At 42.1% G+C, this 16,141-nt stretch overlaps 1 protein-coding gene across 26 annotated transcripts in view; it reads left to right on the top strand.

The window, feature by feature from the left end:
• MAGI1 (membrane associated guanylate kinase, WW and PDZ domain containing 1) overlaps nt 1-16,141 on the top strand; it is a 333,541-nt gene that overhangs the window by 152,112 nt on the left and 165,288 nt on the right. For all 26 annotated transcript variants that reach the window (XM_030957051.1, XM_030957038.1, XM_030957054.1 and 23 more), the window contains exon 2: nt 10,427-10,543. In XM_030957051.1, the coding sequence (XP_030812911.1) occupies nt 10,427-10,543 (117 nt within the window). The remainder of the gene's footprint in view (nt 1-10,426; nt 10,544-16,141) is intronic.

The following is a 16,141-nucleotide window of genomic DNA, read 5'->3' as shown; positions in this document are numbered from 1 at the left end:
ACGAGGGTGGTTGTGTGGTGACGAGGGCGGTTGTGTGGTGACGAGGGCGGTTGTGTGGTGATGAGGGCCGTTGTGTGGTGGTGAGGGCCATTGTGTGGTGATGAGGGCCATTGTGTGGTGACGAGGTCTGTTGTGTGGTGACGGGGCCGTTGTGTGATGATGGGGCCGTTGTGTGATGATGAGGGCGGCTGTGTGGTGACAGGGGCCGTTGTGTGGTGACGAGGGCGGTTGTGTGGTGACGAGGGCGGTTGTGTGGTGATGAGGGCCGTTGTGTGGTGATGAGGGCCATTGTGTGGTGATGAGGGCCATTGTGTGGTGATGAGGTCTGTTGTGTGGTGACGGGGCGGTTGTGTGGTGACGGGGGCTGTTGTGTGGTGACAGGGGCTGTTGTGTGGTGATGGGGGCCGTTGCGTGGTGACGAGGGCGGCTGTGTGGTGACGGGGGCCGTTGTTTGGTGACGAGGACTGTTGTGTGGTGACAAGGGCTGTTGTGTGGTGATGGGGGCCGTTGCGTGGTGACGAGGGCGGCTGTGTGGTGACGGGGGCCCTTGTTTGGTGACGAGGACTGTTGTGTGGTGACAAGGGCTGTTGTGTGGCTCCCAGGCGGGCTGTGCTTTCCTGGGAAACCATTCCTGGGCTGCTCACGTAGCTCAGTCTGTGTTCATTGATGGAAATGCTCAGAGCAGACTCCACAGAATCCTTCAGAGGCTGCATCCCGTGGCACTCTCTTACAGTGACTTCATTCTGCATTCACTTCAGTTCTTCTGGAGGAGGGTTTTTCTCTTACTACTTTTTTTTTTGTGTTTTTTTTTTAAAGCCTACGTGGCATCATCAGCGTTTCTTGCCCCTGTGGATTGGCTTCATGCTGCTCCTTGCTGGAGCACAGAGTGCAGGGTGCCCCAGCACAGCAGGGCCTTTGTGTGCAAGGCACAATGCCTTGCTCAGAGCAGCCTCTGCATTCACCTCTGGCTCTGCCTGGCTGGAAAGCTCTGCAGAGCTGAGGCTTTGCCCTGGGCACTTGGTTTGAGGGCACTGCCAAGCAGAGGCATTTATGGACGTAGCTTTAATGTTACAGCTTGGTTGTCAGCCAGTTAACTCAGGGTCAACGCTGATCTGGCCACAGAACTGGATGAAGTATCTAGCATGATACTAATCCAAGCTTCATTGGAAACAAGACCAGAGGATGTTGCATCACTTTGTTCTTTGTCCACACACCTCCTGCGCTTTGTTGTGAAAGCACAACCAAGTTTGTGTATGTGGCTGTCAATCTATAGTTTTATCTTGGAGATTTTTCATTTCAGTAGGAAAATGTTCTGCATTTGCCCTCCCAGTGGGTTCCTTCTCTCACTTTAGCTCACCTTGCTTCTCTACTGTCATTCCGAGACACCACCTGACAGTCTCAATTTCCTTGTCTGTGGGTTCTTAAAAGTGAATAAGGACAACAAAGCTGAAGCCAGAGCAGGGAGCTTGTAGCATTTCTTGAAAATGGCATAGGGGAAGAAAAGAGGTCTCCTGTGAGTCAATAACAGAGTAGGAGTGGTTGATCTCCAGCTTTTAGTTAGTTGGGTTCATGATTATCTACAGCTACAAAGCACTGGGGCAGGCTCCACATCTGCCAGCACCCATCTGGATGAGGCAAATTGTGTTTCATGTTTTGTGCCTGGCCAGTTCAAATGTGTTTTAGAGATGTCCAAGGCCCACAGTCATCAATACTGCTGCCCTTGCTTTTCCCTCTTCTATTCATCACATGCTCTTGTTTCTTGAGCACCATGTTCTATTGTATTTTTGCCTCAGGTGTATTATATTTTCTGCTCCTTAGGCTTACCTGGGGCAGGTATGGTTGCCACTTTCTCTGGAGAAATGTCATCATTTATCTAACTTTATTTATCATATCTATCAATAGCTATTTATATTAATATTTTTCAGTATCTATCATTATTTATCATGATGTTATGGTCTCTATATGGACACAAATGATATCACATGATTTAAGAAGAGGAGCAGAACTTAAACCTCAGTATTTTGAGAAAGAGAATAATAAAACAGATCCTTCTTGAGGTAGAAAGATCTGATTTGTCTGTCCATGGCAGAGCAGGCTCCCCTTCTTGGGATGCAGTCCTGGCTGTGTGGCCTTCCTGTCTCCCAGGTCAGGATTGTCCTGGGCTGCAAAAATGTCAGAGGGTGAAGGAATTTTCTTCTCCAGGAGCCTCAAGAAATTCAGGGCTGAAACTTTGTGGGCACCAGAAGCTTGAAGGGCCAAAAAGGGAGAGAGGCTGGGCTTGCTGCTGCATTTCCAATCATTGCTGATCTGGACTTAGTTGAGAGCAACAGAAGTGTGTTTGTCACAAATGTTCAAAATTTTCAGGCCTGGTGTATAAATAATGATATTTTTTTCTTCTCAACCTCAATGCCTGAGCTCTGTGGCTTTTTCTGGCCCTTTTCAGCTGAAAGGCTATTTGTTTAAATTTAGTGAAGAAATATGAATCTCTATTAATGCACAGAAAATAAGGTGGGGCAGCCTGTGAATACAGTAGATGAGGTGACATGCTCTTAGAAGAGTTTTACCGGGGATTTATGATGTGTGAAGTGCATTTCTGCAGCAGCAAATGTTGAATTACCACCTCAGTGCTGGTTCATTCACCCATGCAGATTGAGAGTGATACCCAAGGTACCATGCCAAGAAGGCTCTTGCCTGCTCCTGATTCTGGACATGACCTGAAAGTTCTGAGTGTGAATACATCTCCTTCAGGTTCACAGCTTACACCTAAAATAACATTTTAAGAAGTTCTCTCAGTAATAAAGTAAGTTATTCATACTCCAGACAGGAATTACTGGCTGCACTGAAGTGCTCAGTGCTGATTCAGCAGCCAGGCTGCTCCATCCAAGTGGGGTTTTATTGCTGGGCAGGTAGCTCATCCTGGAGCTTTGTGCAATTCCTTATGCCATAACCCTCCAGCTTATCTTCATTTCCTTCCACTGGAAGTCTTTTGCAATGGATGAGGCTTTGTTGTTTGGAGAAGATTCTAAAGCATAAAAATTGGGAAGTATTTTATGTTTTACTTCAGGAGGTAGGCAAAGGGTGAACAGTCATTTTGCTTTTGTTGTGGTGTGGAGTTGTTAGAATAATCTGGCAACATCTGAGCTCTGATCTGAGCAGTTCATCTGACTGCAGTCTGGCTTTAGGAGGCTGGTACAAATTCAAGTAATATATTGGCTGGTCCTGGGTGCAGCATTTCCGGCAAAGATCCAGTCTGCATCCTCAAGCAATTCTTTTATCACCAGAGACTGTCCACATTGGAATGGGAGCAATCGCTGACAATAACAGATGAGGTTATTGAAGTGTTTATAGGGAGGATTTAAACATCTGGACTTTATGGTAGTAGAATTGGTACCCAGCAATAAAAGTTCATTGGTGTTTTTGTTTGTTTTTTTTTAGAGGAAAAGAAGATGAGAAAATGGAATTGGGATCAAATTAGGTGTTTGCTGAGCCATGTTAATTGTTAATCTGAACTCCCATGGCAATGTTTAAATATCATTTTAGAACACTGAACCATAAAAGGTTTTAAAGTTTGCTTGTGTTAGGAAAATGTAGTAGCAATTAATTTACCAACATGTTATGTGTTTACAAGGTACCTTCATTTCATGGGTGGCTGGAAGACAGAACATGCTTAGATTGTATTGAGTTTAAGAAGCCACATGAATTCTTAAGGCTTTTAAATGGCTTTTCTCTTCATGGTCTTATTTGAACTCTGGCCAACCATGATGAATGTCTTCTTGTGTCTTTGACCTCACAAGAGACATGAAATAACAAATGTAGGTACTGCACTTTATTTACTTATTTACTTAGTAGTTAAAACAGGAAAGCAAACAAAATCATGATGTATTTCACCTCTCCTCCCCAGCACCCCCTTGACAAATGGCTGTTGAAACAGTGCTAAACTGTGACCTTAAAGCCACAGGCGTAATGAAACTGTGATCTGGCAGATGTGACAGACTCATCTTACATAAATCACTCTCTTTTGTCACTGCTGGCATATGGCCAATGAATCTTCTAATTATTGAATGGCTTTTATAGCCCCATTATTTATAATCACTTTTGGACAGCAGCTGGAAGACAAGGATGGGGCAGGATGAAACGATATAACACAAACTATTCTCATTTCCATAACAACTGCTGGGATTAGGAATATTTGATGATGATGATGTGGCTATCAGTGCAGTCTTGTTAAATGATAAAAATCTACTCAACCTTCTACAATGGGCTGCTGCCTCCTGGACCTTACAGTGAAAATTATTCTATTAATTTGCCCAGAAATAGAATATTAATCTCTCCAAGCATTAACAGGATATATATGTGAGTATCAGGGCCACCTTTGCAACAGGACTTGAGGAAAATTGATGGCAAGTATTAGTAGGAGACCGTGGTGATGCCCTGACATTGCTGTTGGAAAAGTTTTAAGATCTGTCTCCTGTTTCTCAGGAGTCCTGTCTACACCCCACTTTATAGTATGGATTTAACAACAGATTGAAAGGTTGTCTTGAGTTGCATTATTAATATTTTAACATTTTCTTTAAAAATAGGCTGTTGTTTTCAAGGGATTAATAGGTTTATAACCAGCTTAGTTAACACACTTCCTATCTAAGGGGAACTATTTTGGCCCAATTATAGATGAGTTTGTGTTGAGTACCTTCTGCTGGGCAGAGCAGGAGCACAAGTGAAGTCCCCCAGCCTACAGCGCCAATCATCTGACATTGCAAGTCCACTTGCTGCTCTAGAAGACACCAGCTGCAAGTTCTCTGCTCATGCCTCTAAACGAGTAGGGTTTGGATTTTTTTGTTTGGCTTGGTTTTTGTAGGGTTTTTTCCCCCCCTTATCTGCAGTTCTATGCTTTGTAGCACAGAAATAAAACCCTGCCAACCATGATAATTTATTAGTTAAATACCTTCAGATAGAGCTCCTCAGATGATAAACAGTATGTTGCAGTCAGGGGTTTATACTGCAAATCCAACATGTGCAATCTTTGTGTCTTTAAAAAATTGAATCCTTCCCTCTCAATGTAGACATCAGGGTGGTGAGAGTCAGTCTTAATCCAGATGACTCTATTGCACTTTTATCCCTTCAGTGAAGCCTTTAACCTTTCATTGCTTCATGGCCCTGTTGTTTTGAAATGGTCTTTGTCTGACCACAGAGAATCCCCCCTGCTAAAGACACCTTTAAACAGAGATCCCAATAGGAGAAGGGGGATTCTGCTGCAATTCAGGCATGGAAAATAGATTTTTTCTAGTTCAGATGCTATCAGTCACTGTGAGTGTAGCAATTGGTTGCCTTCCTAAAGAAGGGTAAAGCAAAAAAATATATACTGGTGTAATCTGCTTAGAGGAGTGTAATATAGGTCAGGGACCAGTGTGTCCCAGGCCTGACCCTGACCCATCTTTGCATGAGCATCTATAGGCTCTGTCAGAGTGTGGCTGTTGATCAGGATTATCTGGGACCATCTCGAGCAGAAATGGGATCAAACAGCTGCAGTAATTAATAGAAACATAAACTCTCAAATGATAGTTTCCAAAGCACGAGTTTAAAATACATCTTCAGCAAACACATATTGCACAGAGCTGGCAGGGACTATCCACCAGCTGGCAGGAAGGTGCTGGCAGCCCCATGATGTTCACACTCAGCTTTTTCTGGGGAAAAAATTCAGATTGTGCTTGGTCATTTCTGCAGTCTGCCTTCCCTACTGGAGGGCAGTGGGGCAGGAGGCTCCCAGCCCCAGGTCTGTGCTGCTGCTGGGAGACCCCTCCAAGAAGTGATGTTCTCACACAGCACAGTCAGTGTTAGATGATCCCACATGCAGCTTTCTTCCTGCAGAAGCTGGGAATTTTAGCACCAAGTGTCAGAGCACAGTTCAAAGCAAAGCTTCCCTGGGGACTTTATATCAGGTAACTGTTGGAGGACAAATGTGTGACAGAATTGTGGGTTTGGAAGCAATGTGTTTAGAAACAGTCAATATTTTTCATTAATCACAAACCCATCTAAGTTACGCATTGAGCTACAAAAACCGGACAGTTCATTCTTTCTCAGAAAACCATATGTCAGTAATTTTTTTTTTTTTTTTTGCTATGGGAGATGTTTCCCCCTTGGGTTTCTTTTTGCTGCTGAAATGATGTTACCATGTAATGGTTGAGGAGGGTGATAGACATACTTTACAGTATAACAATTAAGAAGAATAGATTAAACCAGCCATTTTGCTCTGTGTTTCATTCAAAGGAATCAGATAATAAGATGGAAGTATCTCAGAATTGGAGTAGTACTGTGAGGAGTGAAGCAGTGAAAAGTTGGTTCTCTGACTGTACCTTCACATTAAAAAAGGGCTTTGATTCTGTTCAGCAGAGAAAAAAGGGAAACTAAGGGAAACTCTTGCAGCAGCACCAAAAAAAAACTTTTAATGTCTTACTCGTGAACTATAAATTTTGGTGAGATTTAAATTTTTTGTGTGTGTTTGATGATCTAAGCCACATGTATCAGTCTAATTTTCATTACAGAAATAACAAGGTGATTTTTTTTATTTTTCTGTGTGCAAATAAACAAATTGCAACATATCCTGACCAGCACAAAGGAAGAATAGAGCACTGGGTCATCAGACCTGTATCCTCTGCTTTGGAAACTGCTCTTCCTGGGTAGCATCTCCTGTCCCTCCACTATTATCACTATTGGATCGTTTTACATCCTTTTAGTGGAGAAGAAAAGAAAGAATCTCAAAAGAGTAAGTGTAAAATCAGGTCTCCATGAAGCAGGGGAGTATTTTGAAGGCCAATATATACTTCTGGTTGACACAGCTCTTCTCTAAAGAAGTATTTTCTTGAGCACAATGACATGGATTACAATTTTAGAAAGGGGAGGATTTTTGCATAAAATGAGGTGGTTCTGGGCGCCTGCCCATCTTTTGGTGGCTGGTGCATGGACAGAAGCAATCAAAGGGGAGGCTTGGTCTCAGAGGGAGTTTGCACAAGGCAGCGATGCCCCCAAGGAGCAGAATGAATTTTGCTGCTAAGATTTGCACAGGGAGGTTGCTGAAATGTCACTGGCATATTTTTCAGGTTCTCAAGGATTATGGGTGTATACATTTTGAACTAAGGGCACAGCAGAGTTTATAAATTTGTGTGCAGGACTAGAACCTCCTAAACAAAGCCAGCATCGAGCCTGTGCCGTCTCAGCTCGGGAGATTTGTGGAAGAGATCGGAGTAGAGAGAAGCATTTCAAATGGTAAAAAATCCAACATGTTCCATTCTGGATCCCTTTGGCAGCTTCCCACATAGAGTTAGTTTCTGTGTCAGCTCATTTTCTTGTGCCCTGCAGTGGAGGGAGTTCCTGAACCTGCCTGTGCCCACAGCTTGTGGCCTCAGTGACTGCTGAGCTGAGATCATCAGAGCTGCAAGAAGCCTTCATTTCTGTCAAGACTTTCCTGGAATTTAGGAACAGGAAGCTTTTTGGGGGCTGGGTTTCTTTTTGCCTCTTTTTTTTTTTTTTTCTTCTTCTTCTTTTTCCTTCTCTTCTAAAATAAAAATGTAATAGAAATAAGCATCACTCTGAGTCCCCAGAGGGGACACTTATGTGAGTGTAAGTGTTGCTACAGCCCCTGTTTTTGCAAGTGCCTTTTTAACTAGTGCTTCAGTGACTCAGCTGGGAAATCCCAGCTCCTGCATAAACCAAATAACCAAACTTTCCAGCAGGGCCATAATAGACTGAGATGCTGGATGGAATGGGCGCAGAGGGAAGCTAAAAGCAGGATATCATCATTAAATTGCATATATTCTGTGGTCAAACAAGGCCTAGCTCAGCAGAGATTTTTCACCTCAAGACATTATTGTTACATAAATCATTGAATCAGGCATCACACAGTATTTTGGAAGAAAGTTTACTTATGTGATACATGCAGTTCTGTGCATTAATTTCTTCCCTGGAATAAGCCTTTGCATTATGCCCAAACAGTTTGTCATATTTGTCCTCTTTTGTTATGAAAATCTACCTTGCCTTTCTCTTGTGCAAAGAAATATATGGACTGTTTAGTTAAAAGATAAAGAACTACTTTATTATTTCAGCAGAGGCTCTTTTTCGTGCCCAGTCTCCCTGTGGAGTCAAACAACGTGGTATGAAATCAAACATCTGGAGTTTGGGAAGTCCCCTCTGACATTGAAAAACTGTAGCCCACCCTACAAAAGGTCTACCAAACCCTCCAAGTGCCTCCTAGGTGGGAAACAAAGTTTATGGTGCAATAACTGGAGACCATTTGTTAGAAAATGGTTCGCTCTGGGATAATGATAATTCGCTTTGGGAGTAAGAGGTGTTGCTGGTGCTGCTCAGGAAAGTGTTTTGAGCCAATTATATCTCCCATAATTTCAGTTTTGTTGTTTCATTTCTGCAATGAGCATCTTGGTCTTTAAAAATTTCCTTTTGTTAATAGCTGGGCCTGCTGCCTGAGCCTTCTTTTCTTCAATAAGAGATTTAATTAAAAGAAAAAGCTGTCAGGAAGATCTAAATACAAGTCACAAAATTATTTTTAAAATTTGACATAGTACTTCAGACTGTGGGCTTTTTTTGTGTTTAGTTTTGTTTTTAAACCAGCATTTCTGGTACAATGTTGCAGGGCTGCAGTGGTTTTATCCTGCCCACAGTCTGCACTCTTTCTTATTTCACCATTTGCCTGGTGCTGCTTCTGCCTCCCAGACCCAGTGTTCGACTGCACTCCATTGCAGTATTATTATTTTTGATTTTCTCTGCAGTGATTCCTAGAGGCTCCAGCCAGGAATCTACAACTGTGAGGCTGCATTCAGTGTCCCGATGTATTGACAGGATCTCTGTGTTTCATATTGACAATCAAAAAAATCATAATGCGAATGATAAAAGACTGAAAACAGCTGCAGTGGTTCAGCCCGAGGTCCATGTAGCCAGCATTTTGGCTCCAGCTGGGGCCATAAATAAGATGCCTGGCAGAGGGCAGGAAAACAGCAAGATACTTGATATTCCCCCACTTTCCTGGATCTCCCAACCAGTAGCAATTAATGTTAAGCCCAAGGGATTTCCTTTTCCCTCTTCTTTTCAAAGCCATGTTGGATTGAGCAACCTGGCTGATTGGAAGACGTCCCTGCCCTTGGCAGGGGCATGGGAACAAGGTGATCTTTAAGGTCCTTCCAACCCAAACCATTCTGTGATTCTGCAGCCCCCAATGGGTCTGTCCTACAACTGCTTTTCCATCTCCCCTTGAATCCCCTGAATCAGCTCCTTGCCCCTGCAGTGCTCTCCAGGGAGAGTGCACAGCCTGGGACTCTTGTCTGTGATGATTCTGAACCAGGATCCTGCTTGGTTTACCTTGCTGTCTCCCAGTGCTGGTGTTGGGAGAGGCAAGCAGTGCCCAGTCCCGGGTGGCCTCAGGTCATGTGGAGGCTGATGTCCACCACAAGCTGCAGCATCCCTCTCTTAGTCCTTGTGTGGCAGCTGCCCCAGGCTTTGATCATCCTGGTTGCATTTCTCAGAAGATTTTCCAATGTTTTTTTCCTTTTCATTTTAGAACAGAAGAGTTTCAATCCCTGTTTTTGCTCTTCAGTCAGATTAATGTCAGTGTTATTCCAAACTTGGAAATATTTTTGGGAAAAGACTTCATTAGGTTTCTGTAGTTCATATGTTCTGCTGCAAAAAAGGGTTTAGTATTCAGCAACTGGCAATGTTCATTAACAGCTACATTTCCTTTCTTATTTTTCTTTTTTTTTTAATGTTCTTTTTGTTGTTGTTGTTTTCAACTTGTTTGTCTTCTTTCATGCTTCTGAAGGTGTTCAAACCTGAACAGGCAAATAAACAGATTTAGGCGAAAAGCATTGGATATTGGGGTTTTGTTTTTAAGGACTTTGGGCGCTGTTAACTTGTTAAATCAATACTTTTCCAATTCCTACTGTGTGTTGGGATGGATATCAGTGGAAAGTATAGCACTTGTTTAATTTTTTTGCCATGTTCAGCTTTATTAGTAGCTCCAATGGGAGCAGCTTTTGCCTCCTGTCTCTCCATCCCACTCACCCTCCAGAGACTTGCAAAAGCAATACCTTTATTATTTTTCTTCTTTTTCCTGTCATCTGTCTGTCTCCATTTGCTCAGACAAATAAGCGATAAACAGGAATGATGATCTGTTAAACACCACAGGAAGAATGTGGCATTATGAGACAAGAGAGACCTCTTGTTTACAGCAAGTTATTTTTGGTAATTAGCCATTTGTAGAGGAAGATGAGCCTCTGCTCATAAAGTCAGCATGCCATAATTTAGGGGGCTCTGAATGAAAATCTACCATTTGCCTCAATTGGGAATGGTAATTGTGTGCATTTAGAAATGAATAAATGGCTGTTGCATTTAGAAATAAATAAATAATGGATTTTTTTCCTTGCAGGGAGCAGACTGAACAAGGATCTGAGGCATTATCTCAACCAGAGGTTTCAGAAGGGGTCACCAGACCACGACCTGCAGCAGACCATCCGAGACAACCTTTATCGCCACGCTGTGCCTTGTAAGTTGCCACCCTTTTTTTTAAAGTTTTTCTAAGCCTTCTGATGTTTATATTCTTGTACTTTCTCACATGTTTTATGTAAATAACTCATTGTTTTGCATTCTTTTATGGAGGAGGAGAAATCTGATGGACTGTTGGTTTGCCCAGTGTCATTGGAGAGGTGGCACTGTCACCCTCCATTCCACTGTGACTTTTGGAGATCTATAAATGTTGGAGTCAGAAATGAAAAGTGCTGTTTTTACCTTGGGAGAGCTGCGTGTGCTCGTTTTGTTATTTTGTGTCCTATAGTGACAGGAAGTGACAAACCTTGCCCAGCTGCACTCCCTGGGGCAGAATATTGTGGGAGTCTTTAAAATCAGAGGGTTTTGGGAAAGCTGCAGAAGGCAGGCCTCAGAGACAGCAGAACTGTGATTAGAGCTAAGCAGTAGCCATGAGATTGGTCAGCAGAAAAATTATGTAAGAAGTAGAAAAGCAAGGACAAATAGAATAATGGTTTGTGTATTAACACTTGTCTAGAATAACTCCCTGAGCCGCAGAAAAGTCTATCTAGTGAGATATTAGGAAGTTTGAAGCTTAATAATGGAGCTCTGTGCATTGTGTTTTAAGGCTTACAAGCAGGCATTGTATTTGAATTAAGCAAGCATTGTTTTAACCAAAGGTACGTGTGCTTATAGTGGTTGGATAGAACTACTGTCAATGTGCTTTTGCTTTGTGTGATTGGTCAAAAAACTTATAAAGTAAGTTGTAACATGAAGTTCTGTGTCTGCTGCCTGGGATGTGAGCTGCTGGCATCTTCCCATTGTCATAACCACGCAGTGAGGCTGATGCTGGAAAATAAAACAGCTCAAGGCACGTTCCTCAGCAATCCCATCCCGTTAGTGATTTGTACAGAGCCCCCGACCGGCAATAGAATTCCATCTTCATTTTTGGGGCAGCCTTCCTGTGGGGGAGAGTGTTTGCAGTTTGGGCAGGCTTCCATGTGTGACAGCAGATAGGGTTGAAAAGGAAAATGATTCATCTCTGAATGAGGCTTTTTTGATTACCTTTTTGGAGCACTTGATGGTGTGGTGCAAGCCTTGTGATGCCTGCTTTGGAGAAAAGCCCTAAAAAAAACTGCCATGAAGTGATTGCTTGGCTTAGAAAGAGTCTATATTAATATCAGAATGGTGAATGTTGCTTATTGGTTTAAAACCTATGAATATAAAACAGGCTTCTATTTTTATTTGCTGAGCAGAATTTTATTTCTGATGCTTGTTTAACTTGTAGAACTGAACAGCATTTTATGGCTGGGTGCCATTGTTGAAGGCCTCTGCCACTGTTGGAAGGTCATCCTTGATTTATGTAGGAAATAAGGAACAAGAGATAGTAAAGCTGAGAAAGAAATGCTCATTTTCACTAAAAAAAAAAAAACAACCAAAAAAACCCCACCCAATACGCAACAACAAAACTTAAAACAAAAAAACAAAACAAAACAAATGAAACAAAAAACCAACAAAAAAACAGACCAAAAAACCCAAACAAACAAAAACAAAAAAACCCCCAACAAACCAATTGAAAAAAAAGACCAAAAAAAAAACCAGAAGAAAAACTAAGAACTCTGGATCATGGTAATCCTTAGAAGGTCAGAATAATTACTAAAATGAGATTGTCCTTGGCATTTTGGGAAGACGTAGAAAGAGTGGAGAGTGGTCCTACTTTGTTACACCTCTGTTTGACATTCTCCAGGTGGCAGGGGACACTCTTCTAAGGAAGAGCTTTTTTTGCTTAATTTAGCTGAGCTGTGGAAATCATGATATGCCCTTTAGATCAGGCTGGAATAAGTAAACATCCCAGTTATAGGATACTGAGATAAGCAGCAAAATAATTTGAAGATTTCTATCTCGTTGTGAATCAGAGATTGTTTATCCTGGTAGACTTATATAAATATTGAATAATTATGTTGCAATTCAAAAATCAGTATTTGCCAACAAATATCACATAGTGGTACACACAGTAGTAGTCATTTTCAGTCTAAGTGTTGCATGCAGGAGGGCTGTGTAAGACCAGTTAAAATTGAGTGGTAACACTGACAAATGTTGATTCTTCAAATGGCAGATGCTGTTATAACACCATGGAGTTTATGCTCATTTTATCAGTGAAAAGCACGAAACAAATTATGTTTAAACAACATAAAAGGACATAAAGAATAAATATGGGTTACTGTTTACTATTGAACACTTCCATTTGCCATTCTGTCAACGTGAAATATGATTATTTTTCAATCACCTAACTTGGCAGGCTGCAGATTTTGGGGCATACTGCAAAAAGTGCCTTCCAGGAGAGCACGTGCAATGTTAGGCTTGGGAGATGCAGTGTTGTGATACTAATGCCCTTCTGCCTATGTGTGATATTTCATTTCCTAAAACAGCAAATAAAGCAAATGAGTGTGAGTTCTGGGGAAACATTTTGCACGTTACCAAGGTTACATTTTGAAATGCTTTCCATTGATTCTTCTATCTGATTTATTGCACTTGATGGTGAGCTAAGCTGCTTGGTCTTGCTTTTGATTTAAAATTAAGAGGAGTGAAAGTGATTCCTGACTTTTCAAAATAGCTGGGGGAGATGTGGGTTGTTGGTGTATTAATAAGAGCATCGGTACTTATGTTTCACTTATGAAACACGTGGAAAACCTGAGAAGTGGTGTTAGTTATTGTGTCTCCACACTTTCTAAATTGTCGGGCAGGTAGCATTTAATTTTTGCTTCATTTACCGTGGGGATGGCATTAATGGTAGCTTTTAAGAATGATGCTAATATTCCTGTGTGGCTTGGAATGAGACTGCTGCCTGGTGGGTTGGGATGCTTTACAGGTCTGGAGATTAATCTGGCTGTATGCTCATATTTTTATTCCTTGGTACACGTGACCAGTAAATCCAGAGCCCTGGACCAATCTCTAGTGCTAATGGATTATGAAGCCTTGTATTTTGAAAATGGAATTCCCTGATGCTTATGTGGTAAACACAAACAAGAACACAAGGTCACTTGGCCTGAGTATGCTTGGCCTGACAGCTGCTTTTTATTGCACTAATATAAGGGCTAAATGAAGTGATAATTAGTAAATGCAAAATGGAAAAAGGTGCTGTTAACCAGTTATTGCCCAGAAATTCTGGTGAGAATAGCTTGTGATTCAGCCCTGATTGGTTTGGTGCAGGTGGTGAGAAAACCCAGAATGTTTTTGTTTCCCACATAGCCCTGTGCCCATCGTGTGAAGTTGTGACAGCTTTTGTAGAAGACAGAGGTCAAGCAGAAGGGAGGGAAGATGCAGGATGTTGGGCTCAATCTCATTATTTTGTTAATGACACACTGCTTAAGCATCGTTTAGATTTTTTTTCTTTAGGGGAACTGGTTAAGAGTTTGATTTATTTTCTGGTGAACCCTTGAGGATGAGTGGGATGATGTCAGCTCCCAAGGACCATATGAGCATTTGCCTGTATGGGTGACACAGGATGGTCTTCTGAGAGATCAGAGGGTTTGATCCCTAAATGTGTGAACCACCATAAACAAATGAGATCTTCAAATGGACCCAAAGGTGAAGTATTGTTGAAGTAAGTTGACAAACCACACACACATCCCTGCAAACTGAATTCTTCCCCTGCTCCTCAGTGCCATCTGCCCCTCCAGCACACTTCCCCCGAGTCCTCATCCCCTCAGCTCCCAGCTCCCCACTGAGCTGATTTCTTCCTGCAATGCTCTGTAGTAAACAACAGCTGTGACAAGATTCCAGGTGGCCTCCAAGTTTGGTTGTTGTGAGTCTCGAGTGCTCTGCTGTTCCTATCACACCAAACCCACGGGTTTATTTACAGAGCCAAGGCATTCTCCTCTGAGTTTACAACTTGAGCAGCAACATGAGCTAGGACAAAGAGACAGTAAGGAAGAGAGGCAGGGCACCTATTCATTTATTTGGATGGTGTATAAGTGGTTATAAAGCCATGCTACAATGGACAAATCTTTGGAAAAGTTACTGTAGTTCAGCTTTTACTTCTCATGAACCACCACTGGGCTGTCACTTCCTTGACTTTCTTCCTGAGGCTTTAATTTCATTGTAAACTTCACCCAAGCCTTTACTGTGGAATATTTTTGTCTTTTGCTTAAGAAAAATCAGGATTTTAAAACTTGAGCAAAGTTATTCTCATAGATGTTCAGATGAATTGCTGTTTTCATTCCTAGCATGTAGTTTCCATTGTCAAAACTAGACAAAAATCCATCAATACATCATCCAGATTAGTATTACGTTGGTCCACTCTCTAACTATCCCTTTTCCTTCTTTTGTTTTGAAGTTACACATTTTTCCTGTGTTTTGATGTGCCTAGTGAAGATGACCAGAAATAATGCTCTGTTTTGGGGTAGCTAATGGCTCCATTGAGCTTGGGCTATATTGTGAGATGGCAACAATTCCACAATTACCCCTTGGCCATGCCTCTACCAGAGGTGCTTTGACTGATGCAAAGACCTGGTCCACGCCTTACTTCTAGAGTGGATTTCACTTACTCCAGCTCAATTTTTCCAGCCCAAACACTTGGGATCAAGAGGGAAGATTTATCAACTGTGTGAGGCATCTTGCTGAGGCACCCTGTGCCACATTTGAGTCCATCTGTGCTCACAGAAGTTGGTGAGATCTGGGGGAGACTGAGGGTCAGTGGTGCAGTGTGGTGACATCCTGGCTTTAGGTTTGAGTGTTTCTAGGAGCAGGACTTTCCCAAACAGGATTGTTGTATGGGAAGATTCGCGTAGTGGAATTTGTGATTAGCTGGAAGTTCATGTAAGAACATATCCAGTAAATAGGTGTGTCCAAACAGCCCTTCAGGGGATATCTGTGCAATAGTGTTTATTGAGAAAGATATGTGATAACAACTTACTTTAAGGTACTAAAGCAGCAGCCTGCCCAAACCACTGCTCACAGAAGGCTGAACACACAGGATTGTCTTCCTCTTTTTGAAATAATGGCAGAGGGTATCTGTTTAATATAAACATGCAGTACTGGCCATTTGTCCACTCAACAACCTGGCAGCTGTTTTCTTTTCAAAGCGCATCAAGAGGAATTAGAAAGATGATAGTTCCATAAAAGTTTATATCAGCATGTTGTTTGATTTTGGTTTTTTTTTTCCATTTACTTGATTCTCCATTTATTTCAGTCCTGTGTGACAGGCAGGGGCAGCTGTGGTGGGTCTGGTGTCTGTACCTTTACTTGCCAAAGCAGTATACCTGGTGCAGACTTACTGAAATAACAGCTAATCCTATTTCAGTCCTGTGCAATTCCTTTCCTTGCCAGGCTGCACTCTTCAGAAGCAAAGCTCTGGAAGGTGCAAGGTCTTTTTGATGGTAGATGAAAAGGCAACTGTGGCTAGCCTAGAGTTAAGTCAGACTAGGCACTCTATGGCATTCTTCTTTTTATTTTTCCCCTTCTCTTCCCAAAACTGGCTTTTAAAATGTCAGGAGGTCATCATTCAACAGTTGATTGACTTGCCCAAAACAAGTACATGTCCTGGGATTAATTGACTGGAGATCTGAATGTTAGAGATTTACCACTTTCATTCCTGCTGTCTGTTCTCTCACCTTCCCAG

Source organism: Camarhynchus parvulus, chromosome 12 (genome assembly GCF_901933205.1).
Source record: "Camarhynchus parvulus chromosome 12, STF_HiC, whole genome shotgun sequence".
Lineage (NCBI taxonomy): Eukaryota > Metazoa > Chordata > Aves > Passeriformes > Thraupidae > Camarhynchus > Camarhynchus parvulus.
Note: the sequence above shows the minus strand (reverse complement) of the source record. Positions and strands in the feature narration are given on the sequence as shown.